The sequence below is a fragment of the Helianthus annuus genome, chromosome 14, assembly GCF_002127325.2.
Source record: "Helianthus annuus cultivar XRQ/B chromosome 14, HanXRQr2.0-SUNRISE, whole genome shotgun sequence".
Lineage (NCBI taxonomy): Eukaryota > Viridiplantae > Streptophyta > Magnoliopsida > Asterales > Asteraceae > Helianthus > Helianthus annuus.
Genome location: NC_035446.2, coordinates 152,391,768 through 152,413,987, shown reverse-complemented (window position 1 = coordinate 152,413,987; position 22,220 = coordinate 152,391,768). Strand labels below are relative to the sequence as shown.

Below are 22,220 nucleotides of genomic sequence, written 5' to 3'. Positions count from 1 at the left end.
TTCATTAGATCTAGCATTTTACTTGTAACAAAGTGTCGTTTAATATTTAAGACACAAAGTCGGATAATTCTAAATGCCAATGTGAGGTTCATCAACCTCAAATGGTTATTGAAGCCCTCCATGTTGGTGGTTCGGCGTGGTCGTTCCTTCCTGTCAAAAATTCGCTGGGAGGTGTTTGGCATAATATTGTTCAAGTTATTAACAGACCGGTGGTCGGGTCTCGGCGTTTTCGGGACTATTTTAGGGGCTCTGTGGGTAGGGGGGATGGTATTCTCTTCTGGTTGGATCCCTGGTTAAAGGACGTGCCGTTAAAGGATGTGTTCCCCATGTTGTTCTCGCTCGAAGTAGTTAAAACGTGCTCGGTGGAGGATCGGCTCCGAGGAGAGTTCTTGTGGAAGCATGATCCGGAGCTTCCTAGTGAACTGACGGAATTGGCAGCTTTAAATGTGGCTGTGGCTCAGGTCTCGCTTAGCGATCGGAAGGACGACTGGAAGTGGCTGCCGGACAAAGCCGGGATTTTTTCGGTGAAGTCTGCCAAGCAGCTTCTGGAGACGGTCGACAACAGCAATAGCGGCTTTGTGTTGCAGTGGTGTAAGTGGGTTCCAATTAAGTGCAATGCTTTCGTTTGGCGTGCGGGGTTAAATAGAATTCCCACAATCGATTCTCTGCGTCGGAGGGGGATTGGAGTGGGGGACGCTCTTTGCCCTCTTTGCAAATCGGTTGACGAATCTGTGGAGCATCTCTTTACTTCATGCGTGATAGCTTCGATCCTGTGGCAAAAGGTTAGTAGATGGTGCCGTATCCCCCCGATTTTCGCGTTTTCTTTCAAAGACTTGGTGGAGATCCACAATGGTCCAGCTATCATCCCGAGGGTTAAGCATATCATTCACGGTATCATTTTTGTTTCTTGCTGGGTCCTCTGGGCGGCCAGGAACAAGGTTGTGTTTTCCGGAATGGAAGTCAAAGTCGATAGTCTGTTTGGTGAGGTTCGGTCGTTAGGTTTTTTATGGTTCAAATATAGATCTAAGGGTAGCTCTATTTCATGGTTGGATTGGTGTAAATTTGTAAATATGTAAGGTGTGTGTGTTGGGCCTCCCCGGTTTTCGGGTGTGGTGTGTTTTAATGAAGTTAACTTTTCAAAAAAAAAAAATTAAAGTTGAACATATCTTTAATTCTTAGACATGCATTAAATTAAATGTGTAATATAGAAATCAAGCTACCAAATAGCACCGAACATGTCTGATTAGCATTTAATAACTAGAACAATCATGCTATATACACCAAAATACGCACAGGTGACTTGAACAACCAAGAAAACCAAGTTACATAGTTCTTTTTTTTTTTTTTTTTTTTTTTTGCACATAATATACAGATTTGAGCAATTTCATGGTGGACATTTAAACTATAGTTTAGTACTAGATTTAGAACGTATGAGTTGTTCTAAAAAAAACTAAAGCAGTTTCAATATCTTTTATACCAACAATCTCAAAACACATTTATCCATCTCAAACACATTCATCCGCAAAGGGCGTTACCTCTTTAACTCTGCAACTTGGCTTTATAATCAAAAGCGCCGTGTACAGTAAAACTCTTCATCAATATGGTTTTGTTTTTGAAATAATCACAAATTTTGCATTGTTTTCTTTGTAGTTATCTACCAAATTTGTTTTCCAAGTTATATGTTAGGTTATCTAATGATCTACCATATATGTTTTCCAAGTTATATGTTAGGTTATCTAATGAATGTAATGTAACCGGCTAACACCCAATAGACATGGAAGCGATTACCAAAAACACAATATCTACATAAATCAAAGTAACCATAGTACGAGCGTTTTCCAAGTTCTGATACTAACCAACAAAACTGCAATCTTATTATTTATTTACACACAATTAACACAAACCCGTTTTTTATCTCGAAAAGCTAGGTGGCTTCAGCAACTGATGAGATATATAAGCTCGTTCCACATCTCTTCATAAAGCTACTTCCACATAATCGGTCTGGATTCCCAACATGATAATCAATGCCACCTGGCTGATGTTCCAGTTCGTAAAAATCAACCAACTCTTCTTCATGTTCAAACTTGTAACTCATGCCAGAAGAAGAAGAAGAGCTTCCACCACGTTTTCTAACTTGCTTTTTATCTTTACTTTTGCTTCCACGTGATGATTTGCTCCCATTCTTTTGCTTGTTCTTTGAACTCTTCTTGTTGTGTTTTGAAGAAGACCTGTTTGTTACAACGTGCGATACTGAAGTAGGAATTGGATCGTATACGTCTGGGGCCCATTTTACTGTTAACTTCACTGGTGGAGTAGCTCCCCTTTTCTCACGGCTGCCTTTCATTGCAGATACAGGCTTCGAATGGGTCTGAGAAAAACATATATACACACATATATATGAGTAACATAGTATATGATTAGAATAAAAATTTACTCTTTTGAATAACGTGTGTTAAAGATGAGTGCGTAATATATGATATTATAATAAAAATCTACTCCTTTGAATAAAGGGCGGTAAGAATGTATCCTTTATAATTTGCTGTCTTTAATATAATCCAACAAATTAGTAATAAAAGTAATACTTACAGGCATAGATACGGTACAGAAGCCAGATGGATCATTAGATTTGATGCTGTCATCATGTGTTGATAACGCGCTTGTGATGGCATCTTGATGAGATACAGTTTTACCTGAAGACGATGCATGCTTACTAGGACACTTTTTAGGGGATTGAGTCATTGTTTTGCTTTGAATTAACTTGTCGCACAAGTCTTTATTTTGAAACTCGCAATCATTATGGGGTGTTGAGGAGCTTAAATCCTCTTCCATGGCATCTTGAATGTTAAGAAACTTGGTCATATCAACACTGAGTTCGTCCACAGATAGAGGTTCTAGGACTCCATGATGATCATTTATACTATCAGTAGCTGCCAAACCAACGTGAGAACAAATGTCCATTGGCCTCAAGCAAGAGCTGCAATCGGGTTGCAAAAATAGTTTAAACGCTCAACCTATTATCAAAATAAAAATCAATTATCAACTTAGTGGAACGTCATGATTAGGTTAGGAATAATAAAGAAACGAAGAAAAAAAAGATATAGAACATACGAAAAAGACTAACTACATGACACGTGTTCACCAGTTTCTTCCAAGAATTATCCATATTTAGGGCTCTTAATAAGTTTCCATTTCAACATAACAATCAACATATGTAAACTCAGAACCCCTTAACTAGCTGATATAAACAGGGTTGGTTGTCACTCTGATACACAGATGTTGGCTTATAACCCTTAAATGAGAAACAAAACAACATTATGCGCATAAGAAGCATCTAATACAAAGCCAACAGATTATACTTGAATTTATATATGTATCATCGTATAAAATCTCAGTAAAGAGCTGAGTTATGCCACGTCCTTATAATCCTTAAATGCGAAAAAAAATGACATTATGCACATCAAAGCATCTAACGCAAAGCCAACAGACTATCTTTTGCATTTACATATGTATCATTGTATAACAGCTCAGTAAAGAGCTGAGTTATGCCACTTTCCCCCTTTAATACACAAATGTGTCCTCTTAATCTTTAAATGCAAAACAAACTAACATTATGCGCATCAAAACATCTAATACAAACACAACAAAGAAATGAAAATGCCAACAGACTTTCAACAAACACGTATTCACAATCAAAACCACAATATATCCTTTCCCAAACAATATCCACCAATAAATATACAAATCTTACTTTCATATGCAAAAACAAAACTATATTCATATCAAAAAAAATTTGTACCTTTGTAGCAAGATCAGATCTAGGGTTGACCAAACTTCAACCACGCAGAAACCGAAACCAATCCAAACAATCTCGTATCTCTTGATTGATCACTAATTCAACAGATACAGCTAATTGACCGCCTCAAAAACAGCAAACCGATGACGATGATGAAGACAGATGCAGAAACAGATACTAATTTGACAACAAAAACAAAGCAATTGTTAACTAATAAGATTACCACGACGACGACGTTTAAGACGATGAGAATACGAACGACCGGAATAAGAAGAGGTAGCCAAAGGAGGAATAATAACAAATTCGAGCGAAAGCACCGAAGGCATTGTTCGATGCTCTTCAAGCCCTAATTTTCTGTAGGAAATGAGATTAGCCTCCAAACCCTACACGATTGGATTAGATCTGAAGGAGGTGATGAGTTGAATTGATTGGTGGAAGTGATTAGGTGAATATGAGGATGGAAAAACGATGATCGGAATGGAAGAACATGGTTGAATTGCGAGAAATAAGGGTTAGCTATAGAAAATTTGTGGAGTTGGATGTGTATATAAGGTGAATGGATAAACAAGACGGGGGATATTTGGGGGAAAATGCAGGTCAAAGTCAACGCCTGATCTTCGGCAATGGAATTGGACTGGGCCTGTTGACGAATCTATGGGCTCGGCAAGGGTGTAAATTATTATTATGAACAATTTGATATGCTATTATGGTTACCTCGATAGTAGTGGTGCACAAAAAACCCGAACTCAGACCTGGACCCGAAAATAAAACCCAGAACCGGGTATTATAAAACCCGGGTTTTTTATACCCGAACCCGACCCTACCCATAGGGTAAGGATTGGGTATGCATTTCTGTTATAAAACCCGAACCCGGAACCGGGTTTTTTATACCCGTTTTCAACCCGGGTTTTACGAGCACCCGGTTTCAACCCGAACCCAGAACCGGGTTTTTTCAATACCCGGTCCTGGTTTCCCAATACCCTGTTCAGGTTTTTTCGTTTTTTTGTGTTTTTTCGAGTTTTGTACCTTGGTAACGGCTATATAGCCGTTAGAAAGTGTATTATGATCATTTGTTTGGTTTACATTGTATCTCTATATCCTATAAAAGGGGTCTTTGATGACGAACAATAAACGAAGACGAGCAAGTTATTCGAAGCTATCTATGTTCATCATCTTATTCGATCCGGTTCAATGATTATTTAGGTGTCATGTATTTTTATGTTTTATGAAATAAAAAGGTTTTGCATTTTATATTTCTATGATTTATCCAAAAGAAATGAATACCCGAGGCATACCCAAACCAAACCCGATCCATACCCGACCCTATCCGAACCCCAAAATAGGGTATTATAATACCCGGGTATTAGAAAACCCAACCCGAACCCTACCCGAACCCGGGTATATAGGGTATGCATTTTTTATATAAAACCCGGACCCGGACCCAACCCGGGTATTGTCAATACCCGATTTTGTAGAACCCGATCGTACCCGAACCCGGTTCCATACCCAGAACCGGGTATTCAGAAAACCCGATTTGTGCACTACTCGATAGGGTTGTAGGGTTCAGCTACAATTTCTTAAAAAGTGTAAAAAATAGGGTTGTAAACGAGTTGAGTCAAGCCGAGCTCGACCCAGCTCAAGCTCGACTCGAACTCAATTCGAGTTGGCTCAGCTCGAGCTCGAATTTCAAATCGAGTTGAGATTTGAGGCTCGAGCTCGACTAGGTTAAAATTCGAGCTAGCTCGAACTAACAAGGAACCGCAAAATCTACTACTTAAAAAGCCCTAAAAATTAATCTCTTTATAGGCTAAGGGCCATAATTGCAATTTAATTTAACCAAATGGCTAAATATGCAAGTATAAATAGTTAGTTCACTTTGTACATTGTCTTTACATTCTTTTATAGGGTAAATATTCCTTTAGTTTTGTCTTCTGAGCGATATGAGACAAAAAAATGAAGGATGTAAACCTTATCGAGCCGGCTCACGAGCTCACGAGCCGAGCCGAGCCAGGCCAGGCCAAGCTCGAGCTTGGCTCGTTTACAAACCAAGTCGAGCCGAGCTAGCTTGTTTACAACCGAGCCAGTTTCGAGCCGAGCTTTTTTCAAACTTTTTTCGAGCGAGCAGCGAACCGCGAGTTTTGTGTACACCCCTAGCAAAAAGTCATAAAGCATTATAATTTCAGCCATATAACACACCTAAAATCCACAAATAACAGAGTTGAGATTACCAAAACACCATATTCAAACCCTAAAAGTTCATAAAAACTTCAAACACACTATCGTAAAACTATAAATATAAACACAATATGTTAATCAACATAAAATACAATAATGTTTATCATCCAAAACACAACACAAAACCCCACATATATGATGCTTTAGTAATCTTCATTATGTTATTTGTGGGTTTTATGGTTGACATTATATTGTTTTATAACTTTTTACACTTTTTAGAAAATTTGGAGTTTGTAGCCAACTCCTAGCCATGGTTATGTATGTTCGTGTTCGTTCATTTAACTTTAGCCGAACATGAATATATAATTGAACACAATTTTTTGTTCGTGTTCGTTCATTAAGAAACCAGGCATGTTCGTGTTTGTTTATTTTCATTTGTTTAAAACCTAAACGAACACAAAGGAACATAAACAAAAAAAAAAAAAAACTTAACTGAACATATTTGAATAAACATAAATTAACATGATTGAACAAACGTAAACGAACACAAATGAACGTAATTGAACAAATATAAACAAACACAGTTTAACATTAGTGAACACAAAAGAACAAGTTTAATATATTATAATTCATCCGAAAAACACATCTAAATTACACTTCATAGACACTAAAATTAAGTAGCTTTTTTATATAAATATTAAGTAAACGATCAGTTACATTTTAAAATTTCGTTTTTTATTACTATAAAACTCAAATACTAATTAGTTATATTTATATAAGTAGTTAGAAAACCTAATATTTATATAAGTATAACTATTTATGTATTTAAACGAACATAAACGAACATTTATAAACATAAACGAACGAACACAAGGTGTGTCCATGTTCGTTCATTTAATTAAACGAACAAATTTTTTTGTGTTCGTTCGTCTATTAAATAAACAAACATAAACGAACTTCCCGCTGAACAAGTTCACGAACAGTTCATGAACATCCGGTTTGTTTACATGCCTAGTATTGATAGTACTATAGTAGTGGTGCACAAAAAACCCGAACCCGGGAAAAATACCCGAACTCTGGTTTTCTAAAAACCGGGTATTGTAAACCCGAACACGAACCCGGTTTTTAGTCATACTCCGAGTATTGTAAACCCGAACTCGAACCCGACCCTACGTATGGTATACATTGTGAAACCCGAACCCGGGCTTTTTTCAACCCGTTTTGTACCCGGTTTTTAGCCATACTCCGGCTATTGTAAACTCGGACTCGAACCTGACCCTACGTATGGTATACACTGTAAAAACCCAGACCCGGGTTTTTTTAACCGGTTTTGTACCCGGGTTTTTTGCATGCCCGACACCGGGTTTTATCGATACCCGAGTTTTTTGCATACCCGTATGTACCCGGTTTTTTTTTTCGGGTATGCACTTTTATGATATGTATTGTTGTTAAATTTCTAACTTTCTAAGTTTTCAATATAGTGAAAGTTTTATGTTATTAATGGTAAAGTTTATAAACCGAAAATGGAGTTGGAAACATAAAACTACAAAAAAAAATATAAAATAAATAAAGAATCAATCAACACAGCAACGGAATCGGGTTTTTTGTATATCCACCGGGTTTTTTTATACCCGTATAGTTTTTTCCTAATATCCCACCCGACCCGGCCTATACCCGAAACCGGGTTTTTTATACCCGCGTATAGGGTATTTTAATACCCGGGTACACCGGCTATGGTTTGTCTGGCCAGTACCCGGACCCGAACCCGACCCGGGTATTGCCAATACCTGGAAATCAATACCCGATGATACCTGTACCCTCCATTGGTTTAGTCTAAACAGACTCAGGTCAGTTTCGAGTCGAACCCACATACACGTTTAGCTAGACGGGTCGTGTCATGACACAACCTGGCGAGGTCACCGGTTGATCTATTTAAGCAGACTATTTTATAAACAAACTAGGTTAGAACCCTGTGTATTACACGGGTTGAATAAATGCAATTTTATATACTAAATGATAAATAATATATATTTAAAAATCTCGTTTATTACATTCGTAGAATAAATGTAATTTTATATATTAAATAATAAAAAAGTTATATCTTTAAGAACCCTGTGTATTGTACGGGTTGAGTAAATTTAATTTTATATATTAAATAATAAAAAAGTTACATTTTTATGAACCTCGTCGAGCTGAGGAACGAGACTAAGTTCGACCATTAAGGAGACTAAAGCGGGATATTGTGTTATACGGGTTGAACACATGTAATTTTATATACCAAACAATAAAAAGTTATATTTTTATAAATCATATGTATTATATGTGTTGAATAAATCTAATTTTATATACTATATAATAAAGAAAGTTATATTTTTAAAACCCCGAGTATTACACGAGTTGCATAAATGTAATTTTGTATAGTAAAAAATAAAAATGTTATATCTTTAAAAAACTCCGTTTATTACACGGGTTGAATGAATCTAATAAAAATTTATATCTTAAAAAAACTAACGCATATACTCGATATACGATGGATGGGGTGATTGCGGTGATTGTTCTTATAAATGTCACGTAAACATAGTGATTACCGTATTTGAGTTGAGAATTGAACACGAAAATATAAGTATAGAACCAATAAACACCTTTTAAACATTTTTGAAATAGGTTCTACCCTTAACTATTTAATTTAATAAAATAAATAAATCATTTAACTTAACTGAGTTAAAGCTAAAGGACATAACTTGCAAGGGTTTGCAAACATCGAGTACGTTTTCTATAATTATTGAAGACAAAGGACACAGTTTGTAATAAGTGACATACATAAAGGACGATTTTTGTAATTTACTCTATTTTAAAATATTATATATATTATCTCGTATATGAATTGTTTAAATTTATATTAAATTTAATTGTATAATTATTTTTTAATTGATATTAATTATCTATAAAAATAGATAACTTTAATGAATGACATGTGTCCAAAACTTGTTTTCTTTTATTATAGTAGATAGAAGATATTTATACCTTAAACCAATTGGTTATTTTTTTACGAAAAATTAAAAAAAAAATGAGCATCAAATTGATAATTAACTTATTTTATATAAGTCTGTAAATTTGTAACTTTTATATTAAAAATTCAAGTTAAAGAACTCTGTTCGCGTCAACTCATAAGTTTCACTTATGTTGTGTTTGGCTTTATGATTATGACAGACACCACCCATTTAAACCACTAATTGAAAGTTCCTCCTCTACACAAACATGATATGCACAAATGTTTATAATAGTTATTGATTCCTAAAAAATAAATTTATAACCAACTGTAAATTAATTCACAACTGGATCAAGGTTGACAATGTTTTAAGATATTCTTAAGCTATGCATACTATTCTTAAGTTTCAAAGCAATCTTGGAAGCATTTGAGGTTTAAACTTAGTGATCAAACTCTACTCTGAATATTATCCTTGTTTCAAAACAAACTTGGAAGCATTTGAAGTTTAAGTCTAGTGATCAAACACTGTATGTTACAAACAAGGGGCATGCAAAATTTTAAGTTTCAACAGTCTGGCGCATCGGTAAGCTTGAGCCCCTCGAGCGCGTTTGAATTCAGCTTCCACGGTTATAAATTAAACACACCTTCTGACTTGGTACATAAGGGAGAAGTGGAGTCCCTACGTGGTGTATTCCGCGTTAATCTTCACATAGTCATAACTTAAATCACACCCCCAAGCCACGCCCGTTCCTGGTCCATCTCCTATCGAGGCCATATATACACATAATTAAACGACGTCAGAGAGTAGGCGGTTTATATGAATCTGTTAAGTTTGCATACTGCTTAACCAAGAAACTTACCTATGGAAATTTGAATTTTGACAGTGCCATGAGCATCACCGGCCTCTTTGAGGTAATTACTAGCTGCTGACCTGGAACAAGCCCGAGTTTTGTAGCATTTAACATACATGTGTGTGTTTGTGTGTATATGCTAGGGGTGCAAACGAGCCAAGCGGCTCGAGATCGACTCAAGAAAAAGCTTGAAACGAGCCGAGCCTTATCGAGCCCGAGCTGAGCTTGAGCCTAGAATAAAGCTCGTTTATTTATTGAGCCCAAGCTTGAGCCTGGCATGTGAAGCTTGTTAGGCTCATCGAGCCTTAGTGTAATATTACTTTTTACTAATATTTAATAACATTTACCCCTTGTTTAAAGTTGTCTAGTAAACGAGCCAACTCGAGCTTATTTAAACTTGTTTATGAGCCGAGCCCGAACCTAAGAATAAGCTTGTTTAGTAAACGAGCCCGAGCTTCACTTCTCAAGCTCGCGAGCCTAAACGAGTCTATTATTTATATTATTTTTATTTAGTATATTAATTAATAAATAATAAACGAGCCGAGCTCGCTCTTTGAAAGCAAGCTCAAACCGAGTCGAGCTCAAGCTCTCATAAGTTAATCGAGCTTGGCTCGTTTGCATCCGTTGTATATGCACTTTACATACATGTGTGTTTGTGTGTATATGTATGTATAGATGTGCGTGTATCACCTATCAAATGAAAGTGGTTGGCCTCCATCCATAAGCAAGATATCTCCAAGTGCTATTCTGAGTGCGTTTGAGTCGAAAGGAATTCCTGCATACCCTGCAGCACAAGCAATTCGTCCCCAATTTGGGTCCCGACCATAGATTGCAGCCTGATTATAAAACATATGTATCATTCATTAACCAACATTAAACCTAACCATAAGAGTTTCCTTTTTACAAATATTTTTATTTTATCGGTAAGTTACAAAGATGTTAAAAATTTTAACAGGTGTGTAAATTATCATGCCTTGGTAAGTGAAGAAGATGCTACAGAGCGTGCAATCTTCGCCGCTTCAGCTTCACTGCTCGCACCAGTAACCGAGACCTACACAATTGGCTTCTATTAATACACATGAATTAAAAAAAAAAAAAAAAAAAAAAAAAAAAAAAAAAAAACTCTTTGCGCAATATTTTTAGCGCGTAAGTTTTCAAATTATGATTTAGTTATGCAGACCTCTATAAGGCATGTTGCTCCTTCTCCATCCCAGGCTATTGATTTGGCAAGTCCTTGCATTACCTGAAGATCACGAAACAAATGTGGATTTTAATTTAATAAATTACGTGCAAAAAATTTTCAACTTTTAGGTATATATTAGCATTCAAACATACGGCATCAAGGCACGCTTGTAACTGTTTTGCCTCAGGACTGTGCAGTGCAGATATCTTGTTTGATCCAGATAGACCACTAGCTAAGGCAACGATGGTATCATTGGTGCTTGTATCTCCATCTACCTACAACGTTTAAAGGTAGTTCAACGTCTATATATTAGAATTTTTTGGGTTTTTTATTATTATTTTTTTTTAGATTTTTTTTGATTTTTTATTTTCTTTTTTGATTTTTTATTATTTTTTTTATTTTTTGATTTTTTAGAATTTTTTTTATTTCACTAATACTCACGGTAATCTGGTTGAAACTTCGATTTACAGCAATCTGTACCATCTTTCGCCAGGCATCAGCGTCTACAAGAGCATCGGTAGTTATAACCTGAAAATTGAATAGCAGAAATGCGATAAGACCATCTACTAAGACTATCGGTTTTTTATTTTAAAAAACTATTTGCAACACTTTTTGATACAACAATGTTGCTACATGAAATACATAGTTACATACACCAAGAAGTGTTCCCATATTTGGGTGGATCATTCCGGAACCTTTTGCCATTCCCCCGATTCTTATACGGGTACCACCAACCTGAAAATATCATTAGAACTGATACAAATAAGCAAACTTGCGAGTCCCGTCTTACTTTTTCTTAAATCATATAACTGGAATTCATAATCCGATCTAGTAGTATAGGCTAAAAACAAACTCCGTCTAGATTTGAAAAGATGTATGATGGTGAAGGCATGTATGATGATATAACATATCTATACATACCTCAAACTCTACTGCCACGCTCTTGCTTACAAGATCAGTAGTTGTTATTGCCACAGAAGCAGCGTCTGCTCTGCAAGCCATCGTGAAAAATTATTACTTGAAATTGACAATTATGATTTTGATCTAAGAGCTACCCTTATTTTGTACTTGTTAAGTAAATCTTTAGACATTTGACCATGAACTCTTTATTAAACTATATGTCGGGCACAAAGATCAACCGAGAGAGTGAGAGATGAGAGAGAGAGAGAGAGAGAGAGACATCTCTGAAGAAACTGTCAAACCATGGCTACCAGAAGATTTCAAGAACCCGGAAGGAGGATGCGAAAGCCCATCTCCTCGAAAAGAGACCGCGAAGGAAGAATCGAAAAACACAAACGACCACACCGGAAGGAAAACGAAGACGGATCAACAAACTCCGGTAACCTGTCTAGTCCGATGGATGTTTCGCTATCTCATGACAAATTCCGAGGAGGCAACAATTTACGAGGTGGCAACAATGATACCTACATCCCATCAACCGAGGATAGAAGCATGCAAAGAAAGGCGATATTCCGAGGAAGGATTCGACATCTACAGTCTCTGGAGAAGAGGAGGGACGGGGGACCCACAGAAGATAGTCAGATACAGAGGAAGAACTTCACATTTCTCAACCAATAAACCCAGGCCCAAATCAAACTTTAAACAGCCCAATAATTCCTCTTATAACATCCTCTTCTGCCCCAGCCCACACCCATGAAAAAGTAGCCGTTCAACCCAAGCCCAACAAATTCAGACCCAAACTCAACTTAACCAAACCCATCACCATCTCTCCACAGTTCATAGACCACTCATCGAGACTGAAAAAAAAACTTAAAGCCAAATGCAAGAAAATTATCTTCAAAACAAAAGGGGACATGAGTAAAGATCTGGCGCAGAAGGCAAAGATTAACTGGGCTCAGTTTGGAGACGAAAAATTCTTCATTTTTCCATGGTCCGGTAAACAGCAGGGTATGTCATAACAGAAGTATCGGCATCGAAAAAATGGGGAATGGGTAAAAACGTTTAAAAAACAAGTCAAAGCAACAACAAGCAGCACCAACTGCTCATCCTTACAGTCGACTGATATGGAATTCGTGGGTACCAAGAAAGGTAAATTATTTCGTGTGCAGAGCTTAATTAGATAAAATCCCGACTAGATCAGTGCTAAAAAACGGGGAATGAGCAACTTGGGAGAAGAGTATGTTTGGTGTAATGCAGGCACAGATGAACCGAACCATATCTTTGTGGGATGCCAACTGGCTAAACTGGTTTGGTGCCACATAAAGGTATGGTGTAAATATCCTTCCAAGGGTCAACGTCTGAACTTTAAAGTATCATGGGCGCAAATGATTCGACCAATACAAATTTTGTTGCATTTTGTTGGGTGAAAGTCGTAGAAGCTTTCAATCCAAGTATTATAAAAAAATTCTACCCAAGTTAAAACAGAAGCAATGAAGCATAATCCAACCGCATGAGTTATGAATTAGAACATTACCCTTCAACGCTTGTTGAAAGCAAACTAATTAGTTTAGGAAGCGAATTGAGAAGGGGTTCCTGCGCACATGATGATAAATTAATCACGTGCTCGGTGCTTCAAAAGTAATTAATAAATTATGTGCTATTATATACCTTCTTTATTCGTTGCCCTATCACACCAGTTGATTCTATCAAGATTTCATCTGGACTAACTTGAAGTAACTGTAGAATGGTCAAATATCAGCATCATGTAGATCGAAAATATAAAAACCTACCAAATTTCACAGACCTTAGAAAGAGCGTTTGAACAATCTATTACATCTTGGTAACCTGCATCCCCCTGAAAGTCATACAAAGTTTCTTAAGAATGTTCTCTATTATCTAGAATTGGGGTGTGCAATAACCGAACCGTTAACCGAAACCGAACCGAAAACCGACAAAACCGAAACCGAAATTAACCGAAACTGAATTAACCGAAAGTCGGTTAACGGATATTTTTTTTACCATCGGTTAACCGAACCGAACCGAATCATTTATTTTTTTTATATATTTCTAGCTTTTATACCTCTATTTCATGTATTTCATGTTTTATACTTTCATTTCATCTAATAATACATGTATTTCATTTATTTATGCCTTCATTTCATTCATTTATACCTTCATTTCATTTATTTATACCTCCATTTTATGTATTTAAACATCTATTCATGCATTTATACATCCATTTCATTTATTTATACATCTATTTCATGTATTTATACCTCCATATTATGTATTTCTAAGCAAAAAAAATAGCCCTTGTTTGACTTGGTTATTAACCGAAAATTAACCGAACCGAACCGAGAACCGAAAACCGACAAATTAACCGAATTAACTGAACCGATTAACCGATAACTTCAGTTACGGTTACGGATAATGCTAATAACCTAACCGAACCGAACCGAACCGAACCGTGCACACACCATAAAAGTTCCACGAATTGTGAATTTATAACTCATGTTTCAAGTAAAAGTTACCGTTGCTGCATTTGCTTGACCAGCATTTATCAACACTGCACGAGCCTAAAAGGTTGCATAACGAAAATCAGTATAATATATTTTTAGAGATCTAATACTTAACAACAAAGTAGAGAACTGAAAACCGACTGTTTTAGATTTTTCTAAGACACTTTTGCAGTAAAGAACAGGTGCAGCAGCAACCACATTTTTAGTAAATGTCCCTGAAGAATTTTGGCATAAAAAGTCAAACAGTGACATGTGATAGGTCAACATAAGTAGATTAGAACAAACCTGCGGCTACAGCGTCTACATCACAAGTCACGAGTGCAAGATCAGGCTTCTGTCCTAAGGCTCTCAATCCACCATACATTCCTGCAGCTTTAAATCCCTCAGCAGCAGTAACTCCACCAGCAATCTTTAGAATTAAAATCATTTATTCAGGTCATATCAATATAAAAAGTCAACAGGTCTACTACCAGCCCTCAGTTATTTAATAGATTATAAAAATCCCATAACCAACATTTAAATAAGATCCACTTGTCAACCAAATGTGCCGTATGACGCTACAAATCTACTTTTTAAGTAACAGTGTAACACAGCACATTTTATTACTTAAGGAAAAAATATTGGTGTTACGCTTCGTCTTCCACGTAAGAAAATTATTACATTCTCCCTCCAACAACACAATAGCCTGAAATAACTTGCAAAGAAAAAATGTAGAAAAATGGGTTGAAATGGGCACAAAAATACTCGAACCCGTTCTAACCCGGACCTAGACCTGGCAAACGGGTCGGGTTGGGTTGGGTCGGGTCGGGTCATGGGTCAAAACAGGTTCGGGTCAAAATGGGTCAATTAAAAAAGGGGGTTGTTTTGGTTCGGGTCGAAACGGGTTAGGGTTGGAACAGGTTCGGGTCAGAACGGGTTTCGGGTCGGGTTGGTTAAAAATGTTTTTTAAAGAGATTGTACATCAAGGGGCAATTTTGTTCGGTTCGAAACGGTACTGGTCGGAACGGTACGCGTCCAAACAGTTCGCGTTGAAACGGTACGCGTCGAAACGGTTCGCGTCGATACGGTACTGAACTCACAAGTGGTATCAGAGCTCGGGAAGCTCTGCGAGTAATCGTGTTAGAATCGGACGAGTTTCGGTGTAATCGAATCTGATTTCGGTTGAGTTCGGATTGTTTCGGTTAATTTTCGATCAATTTCGGACTGATTTTGGTTTATTTTTGGTTAAATTGATCGAAGTCGTCAGTCCTGCTGCAGAATTAGCTCAGCAGAAGGTGAATTGTAGATTTCAGTGTTAAAAAATCTTTGAGTTTTTTGCAGAAATAGGGGGTTTGAACCCCCAAAGAGTGCTTTTAGGTGGTCTGTAATTTTTTGAGTGTTCATAGGTAGTTCACCCTTTCAAACAGCGAACTTCTCTCCAAATTCCTGCAAAAGCTGCATGTCCCTGTAAAAGTCTGAACTTATCTCTGAACATCGCTGATTGGAACAGCCAACTTCTGAAAGTCGCTGTTTGAAACTGAGTTCTTATTAAAATTCGCTGTTTGAAACTGAGATGTTATTGTATGTCGCTGATTGATAACAATACTGTTTTGAACCAATGCATACAAATATGTTATTAAACCTCTCAGAAGCATTAATGTGGTGTTCACGTGTTATTTTTGCAGAAATTATTGATGATATACATGCAGGTCAAAGACAAAAGATTAATAACGCATAATCACATGCAAGGCAAAATCATTTATAAAGCAATGTTTTATACAGGTCCGTCGATACGGACCCACGCTCGTTACGGACGACGTCGACTAAATAATAAACATACTATATATTTATGACTGGGTCTGTTTCGACGCTCGATATGTACCCACCCTCGTTACGGACGACGTCGACTAAATATTAAACATGTTATATATTTACGAATGGGTCCGTTTCGACGCTCGATACGGACCCACGCTCATTACGGACGACTTCAACTAAATAATAAACATATTATATATTAACAACTAGTTAAGTTTCGACGCTCGATACGGACCCGCGCTCGATACGGACGACGTCGACTAGATAATAAACATATTATATATTTACGACTGGGTCTGTTTCGACGCTCGATACGGACCTACGCTCGTTACGGACGACGTCGACTAAATAATAAACATATTATATATTTACGACTAGTTCCGTATCGAGCGTCGAAACGGACCCACGCTCGTTACGGACGATGTTGACTAAATAATAAACATATTATATATTAACGACTGGGTCCGTTTCGACGCTCGATACGGACCTACGCTCGTTACGGATCTGTATAAAACATTGCTTTATAAATGATTTTGCCTTGTTCCATGTGATTATGCATTATTAATCTTTTTTCTTTGACCTGCATGTGTAGAGAGGTCACATGCATAAAGCTGTCATCAATAACATCTCAGTTTTCAAACAGCGAATTTTAATAAAAACTCAGTTTCAAACAGCGACTTTCAGAAGTTGGCTGTTCCAATCAGCGATGTTCAGAGATAAGTTCAGACTTTTGCAGGAATTTGGAGAGAAGTTCGCTGCTTGAAAGGGTGAACTACTTATGAACACTCAAAAAATTACAGACCACCTAAATTGATTAGCAGGAAGACGAACATCATATAAACAATGAACTAATGAGGTTGTCACATCTTGAAAAAGAAATGGAATGGAGGATGTCGGAAACTCGTGTCGGCATAAAACCCGTTGCGATCCGAAACCCGTCCCGTGCAGAAACTAGTGTCGGCCTAAAACCCGTCCCGTGCGGAAACTCGTGTCGGCCTAAAACCCGTTGCGATCCGAAACCCGTCCCGTGCAGAAACCCGTTGCGATCCGAAACCAATCCCGTGCGGAAACCCGTTGCGATCCGAAACCAATCCCGTGCGGAAACTCGTGCCGGCCTAAAACCCGTTGCGATCCGAAACCCGTCCCGTGCGGAAACCTGTGTCGTTTTGAACCTGATCCGAACCGACCCATTCCGATCCAAAACCCTCCACCCCGTCTCAGTCCGAAACTCAATTCGAACTGAAACCGTTCCGATCCAAAACCTATTTCGTGCCGTAACCCGTCTTGTGCGGATACTTGTGCCGGCCCGAAACCCAATCTGATCCGAAATCTCTGACCCGTTTCTTTAAGGTGCTAACCCACATCGACCCATTTCTTTTAAGTTGTCGACCCGCTTTGACCCGAAAATAACAAAATGGAATTTCAATTGACCCGTAGTGACCCGTTTAGTTAAAATATCTTACCCAAACTAACCCATATAATTTTAAAAGCAACCCAAAATAACCCATTTGAAAGCCTTTGGGTCAAGATTGCCACCTCTACCCGGACCAAATGACCATTTTTTATACAACCCGTTTTGACCCGAACCTGTTCTGATCTGAACCCATTCAGACCCGTGACCCGAACCCTCTCTGCCCGCCCAGTTTGCCAGGCCTAGTCTAAACTTTATCAAAATACTGAAACCCGTTACCTGCTTCCACGGTCCTTGAGGCAAAAATATTGGAGCTGCTGGGATAAAAGTTGCCGCCTCGTTTGCAACAGATGACATGGCAAACACCCTAAAATCTCTTTTCGAAGAAGAGAAGGAACCCAAATTCTGCAGAAAAAGCACAACAGCCATATGTTGATACAGATACATTCACCGTATAGGAAAAATGTCGGTTTATTATTCTTAACGAAAGTGGGGATCGAAAAACCTCAATAGTTTTTATTTTATCACAATCACTCCACTTCGTACTCTTTCTAATGTCATACACACATCCAGTTCTTATCCTCCTAACTATATTTGTGCATCAGGAATCAAAATCTAAACTTGTTATACACAAACGGGCAGCTCTTAATAATAATAATCAGGAAGGATTATACATTTAACAATATATAGAAATGTAGTATTTGATCGTATTATCAGCAGCAATAAACATAACAAAAAATTGCGAATGATGTGAGGCAGGCAGGACTAACCTTAGGAGAATACAAGTGTGAGGGTTTAAGAGAAACAAAGTGGAAAGGAACACACAATGACATAGTTTCTTTCTTGGCAATGCGACAGATGGTATATGGTGGGCGGAAGGAAAGGGAAGAAGCAGAGTAACAGTTAGGGTTGTAGAATTAATAAAGGTGTTGCAGTGTTCAAAGTGAGGTGTCTTTTGACTCTTTGCTAAACCTCCCCAAATATGCAATTTTTAGGAACTTTTTTTCTATTTTATTTTTATTTTCTACAAAGGGGAATATATATGATAAAACTGAACTAAATTAAATGACCCAATAGACAACATTTGATTTTGTTATACCTCATTCCAAAACCAAGTGCACCTGAATTGAACCAAATCATGCCGAACTTGTTTGAATGTACGTTATTAAATTTACGAAACAAAAATACTATTAAGTAGGTTAACAAGTAATTTGATCAAGGGTTTTGAGGCCCACGTAGAGCTTGTTTTTTGGAGTCCATAAATTTCAATCGAGTAAATTGTTATTTTAGTATCTGAGGTTTGACGCAAAATGTCACTTTAGTCTAGATAGTTTTTTCTGTCATTTTAGTCCCTGACTTTTGTCGTTTTTTGGAATTTACATCCAATTCACTAACTTCTTTTAAAAAGTCAGTTAACTTCGGGGCATTTTGGTCAAACCATATTTTTTGTAGGTACGGGGATGGTGGCGTGCCGATTTACAGTGATGGTGGTGGGGTGGGTGGTGGTGGATGAAAATGACAAAAAATGACAAAAGTCATAACTACAATGGAAGGAAAAACCTATTTGGGCTAAAATAACAGAAAAAAATATTTAAGCTAAAATGGCATTTTGGATCAAACATTAGGGACTAAATGACACTTTACTCATTTGAATTTCAAAACTACCAAACCACACTCATATGTAAAAACAATTTCCGTAAGATCGAAAACTAAGACCAAACTTTCTAAAACCGAAATACTAAAATTTTAGTTTTGGTTTGAACACAAAACCATTTCTAAAATCGAAATACTAAAATTTTAGTTTTGGTTTGAACACAAAACCAAGTTGAACCTAATATTCCCTAATTCAAGATTGTGACATGAGATTTTTTTTTATAATAACATGTAACTTTTAATATTTTTATTAACAATCTAAATATAGAGTATTGTACATTTTTTATAAGTTTTAATACAAATTTTATTGAAAACTGGGTTATATAAAAAGTCATTGTTTTTAGTCACGTGTGTTAAGGAAAAATTAAATCAAACTAAATATTAAGCGAAATAAATTAAAACAAATAATATTTTACGGTTATTAAAAAGGTCGTGCAAAGGCAAAAAAAGTTAGGAAAATTTACTAAAATTGATAAGTTGATCTTGAAAATTAATTAAATAGACATGCATATTTAGTCGTTAAAAAATAGACAAAGATAAAAAAAAAAATTTGCCAATCATACAACAACAGATAGGACCAACCGGCTGTAACGGTTACCTCTTAGTCGGCACTGAATCTCATGTAAAGCTAAAATTGAGACCACATATGAACCAACCAAAATGTGTCATGTGGAAACACATCTAGAACTAGTGACATGAGAGACGACGATTCTCAAGATCAACCGATTGAAAGATAGTCGGTTGGTAGATCGGTTGGCAACATGATAAAAGTTAGAAAAGCCAAAAGAGGTTAACCAGGTTAAAATTTTGAGTTAAACTCATTTACCGCTAACCAGGTTAAAACTTTGAGTTAAATCTAGTCACATGAGGGTATTATGGTCATTTCACGTTTTTATTGAATGTTATTAATAAATAAAACTAAAAAATAACATATATACATACGACAACTTATTTAATCCCCTTTAAACACTCTCTTTCTCTCTGATAAAACAACCACCGCCTAAGTCCACCACCGCCACCGCCTGTAACATTACCACCACCATCATCGGAGCTACACGACTACCACTCTCTCTCTCTCTCTCTCTAAATCATAACACCACCGCCGGATCTACAAACACCAACAGCGTCGCTGTTGGCGTTTGGGTGTTGGTGTTTGGTTCAAGGTTTCATCCACAATCGGAGCCCTATATTTTCTGGATATACAAACACCGCCAGCAACGCTAGTGACATCACCACCACCATCATCGGAGCTACACCCCTATCTCTCTCTCCCCCCCTCTCTCTCTCTAAAACATACTCAATCGGAGCCCTATATTTTCTGAATTTCTCAATCAGAAATCATGGTTACCTCTGTATATAGATCTTTTCTATATCTTTTGCTATACTTTCAGGTTGTCCCTCTGCAAATGAATAGGTTACCTCAGCTGGATAAAGTTAAGATAAATTAGATAATGCAATTACAAGCATACAAGGGAAAGATATACCATCAACAACTTTCGTCAATCCAGGTAAATCAATTAAGGTTAAGTTCACAACTGTATCAAGTATCAATAAAGGAACAAAATAAGGTTGGTGTATCATAGAAACGGAAGATATTATATATGTATACACACACACAACATATGTGTGTATATGAAAACTTATATGAGAAACCCACCACGAGGAGAGTATATATGGAGATGAATTGGAATAGGGGATATTCTCAATCGGAGACCTAGATTTTTTTAAATTTATAAATCGGAAATCATGGTTACCGTTGTATCACTATGCGTAAATTAAACACAAAAGCATACTCTATTGATTCTACTCTTGATCTTTGTTTATAGTGATTGATTTTGGATTATGTGTGATATGTGTGTGATGGTGTTGATTTTTACGGTGGGCTTGCCGTTGTGGTGGTCGAAGAAAGAGGGATGTAGAGAGAGGGGGAGAGAGAGAAGAGAGAACTGAGAGAAAGATTTAGGATTTTATGTGTTATATATAATTTTTTAATTTTTTAAACAAATGAGTAAAATTACCGATCTGCCCTCTTGTGCAAGTCACATTACTAGACTTAACTCAATTGTAACTTGGTTAGTGTTAAAGAACGAAAAGTGTAATGGATTTTTAAAATAAATGATTGTGGCTGTGATTATTGAAGTTAAAAGTTATCCACTGCAGTTCGATACAAAAATAAAGGACGAAAAGTGTAATTTATCCTAAAATTAAAAATGAAGAAATAAGTAAAGTTAATTTGTTATTAGAGTAAACTGCCATTTTGGTCCCTGTGGTTTGGTCAATTTTGCCACTTTAGTCCAAAACTCAAACTTTTTGCATCTGGGTCCCTATGGTTTCAGTTTTATTGCCATTTTGGTCCAAAAATGAAATCAGGTCATATTTGTCTTATAAAATCCTGTTATTTTGTCATTTTCCGCAGGGGCAAAATGATCATTTCTTTTTTATAAATAAATACCATATTTTATAAGACAAATATGACCTGATTTGCCCTTGAGGAAAATGACAAAATTGTAGGATTTTATAAGACAAGTATGACCTGATTTCATTTTTGGACCAAAATGGTAATAAAACTGAAACCACAGGGACCCAGATGCAAAAGGTTTGAGTTTTGGACTAAAGTGGCAAAAGTAACCAAACCTCAGGGACCAAAATGGCAGTTTACTCTTGTTATTATTATGTATCAAACTTGTATTTTATTATTTTTTGTATATAATTCTCTACATATACAAAAACCAGGTAGGGGAATAGTGTTGCGTGACACTTCCCCATTCGACCAACAATTTTATTGTTTTATATTCGTTTTAAAATTACGGTTTCGTCCTTAATTTAAAATAAAATTACGTTTTTACTCCAGCTCAAAATAGAATTATATTTTTATCACTCGCTCAAAATTACGATTTTGCCCTCGGTTCAAAATTATGATTTTATCCCCATATTACAATTACAATTTTGGTC

General features: G+C 36.7%; 3 protein-coding genes across 4 annotated transcripts; 1 reads left to right on the top strand and 2 right to left on the bottom strand.

The window, feature by feature from the left end:
* Window positions 1-101: 101 nt before the first annotated feature.
* LOC110907604 lies at window positions 102-1,401 on the top strand. Its single transcript, XM_022152560.2, has 2 exons — window positions 102-999; window positions 1,373-1,401. The coding sequence occupies exons 1-2, from the start codon at window positions 102-104 to the stop codon at window positions 1,399-1,401; spliced, it is 927 nt and encodes a 308-aa protein (XP_022008252.2).
* Window positions 1,402-1,784: 383 nt separating this feature from the next.
* Window positions 1,785-4,346, bottom strand: LOC110904391. Of its 2 annotated transcripts, none has more exons than XM_022150248.2 (3): window positions 3,797-4,346; window positions 2,587-2,974; window positions 1,785-2,368 (listed from the first exon to the last, which is right to left on the bottom strand). In XM_022150248.2, exons 2-3 carry the CDS (start codon window positions 2,956-2,958, stop codon window positions 1,925-1,927), a joined length of 816 nt encoding a protein of 271 aa, XP_022005940.1. In that variant the 5' UTR covers window positions 2,959-2,974; window positions 3,797-4,346; the 3' UTR covers window positions 1,785-1,924. The 2 variants fall into 2 exon arrangements, with proteins under 2 accessions (XP_022005940.1, XP_022005939.1); XM_022150247.2 differs by having other exon boundaries at window positions 2,587-3,011; window positions 3,797-4,339.
* Window positions 4,347-9,383: 5,037 nt separating this feature from the next.
* LOC110904390 (arginine biosynthesis bifunctional protein ArgJ, chloroplastic) lies at window positions 9,384-18,643 on the bottom strand. Its single transcript, XM_022150246.2, has 17 exons — window positions 18,386-18,643; window positions 17,895-18,020; window positions 14,696-14,819; window positions 14,552-14,625; window positions 14,423-14,467; window positions 13,696-13,746; window positions 13,560-13,628; window positions 13,426-13,484; window positions 11,913-11,982; window positions 11,646-11,726; window positions 11,433-11,519; window positions 11,144-11,266; window positions 10,989-11,051; window positions 10,782-10,859; window positions 10,499-10,644; window positions 9,818-9,888; window positions 9,384-9,719 (listed from the first exon to the last, which is right to left on the bottom strand). Exons 1-17 carry the CDS (start codon window positions 18,446-18,448, stop codon window positions 9,637-9,639), a joined length of 1,413 nt encoding a protein of 470 aa, XP_022005938.1. The 5' UTR covers window positions 18,449-18,643; the 3' UTR covers window positions 9,384-9,636.
* Window positions 18,644-22,220: the final 3,577 nt, after the last annotated feature.

What these genes read in the sequence shown, in the direction of transcription:
- LOC110904391 (XM_022150248.2), bottom strand. Translation starts at nt 2,958, where the DNA reads ATGGACATTTGTTCTCACGTTGGTTTGGCAGCTACTGATAGTATAAAT. An exon ending in TCTGTACCGTATCTATGCCT is followed by an intron (nt 2,369 to 2,586) that starts GTAAGTATTACT and finishes TGTTTTTCTCAG; the next exon opens with ACCCATTCGAAGCCTGTATC.
- LOC110907604 (XM_022152560.2), top strand. Translation starts at nt 102, where the DNA reads ATGGTTATTGAAGCCCTCCATGTTGGTGGTTCGGCGTGGTCGTTCCTT. An exon ending in TGGTGAGGTTCGGTCGTTAG is followed by an intron (nt 1,000 to 1,372) that starts GTTTTTTATGGT and finishes CATAATATACAG; the next exon opens with ATTTGAGCAATTTCATGGTG.
- LOC110904390 (XM_022150246.2), bottom strand. Translation starts at nt 18,448, where the DNA reads ATGTCATTGTGTGTTCCTTTCCACTTTGTTTCTCTTAAACCCTCACAC. An exon ending in TGTAGACGCTGTAGCCGCAG is followed by an intron (nt 14,626 to 14,695) that starts GTTTGTTCTAAT and finishes AAAATTCTTCAG; the next exon opens with GGACATTTACTAAAAATGTG. An exon ending in TACAAGCGTGCCTTGATGCC is followed by an intron (nt 11,052 to 11,143) that starts GTATGTTTGAAT and finishes CGTGATCTTCAG; the next exon opens with GTAATGCAAGGACTTGCCAA.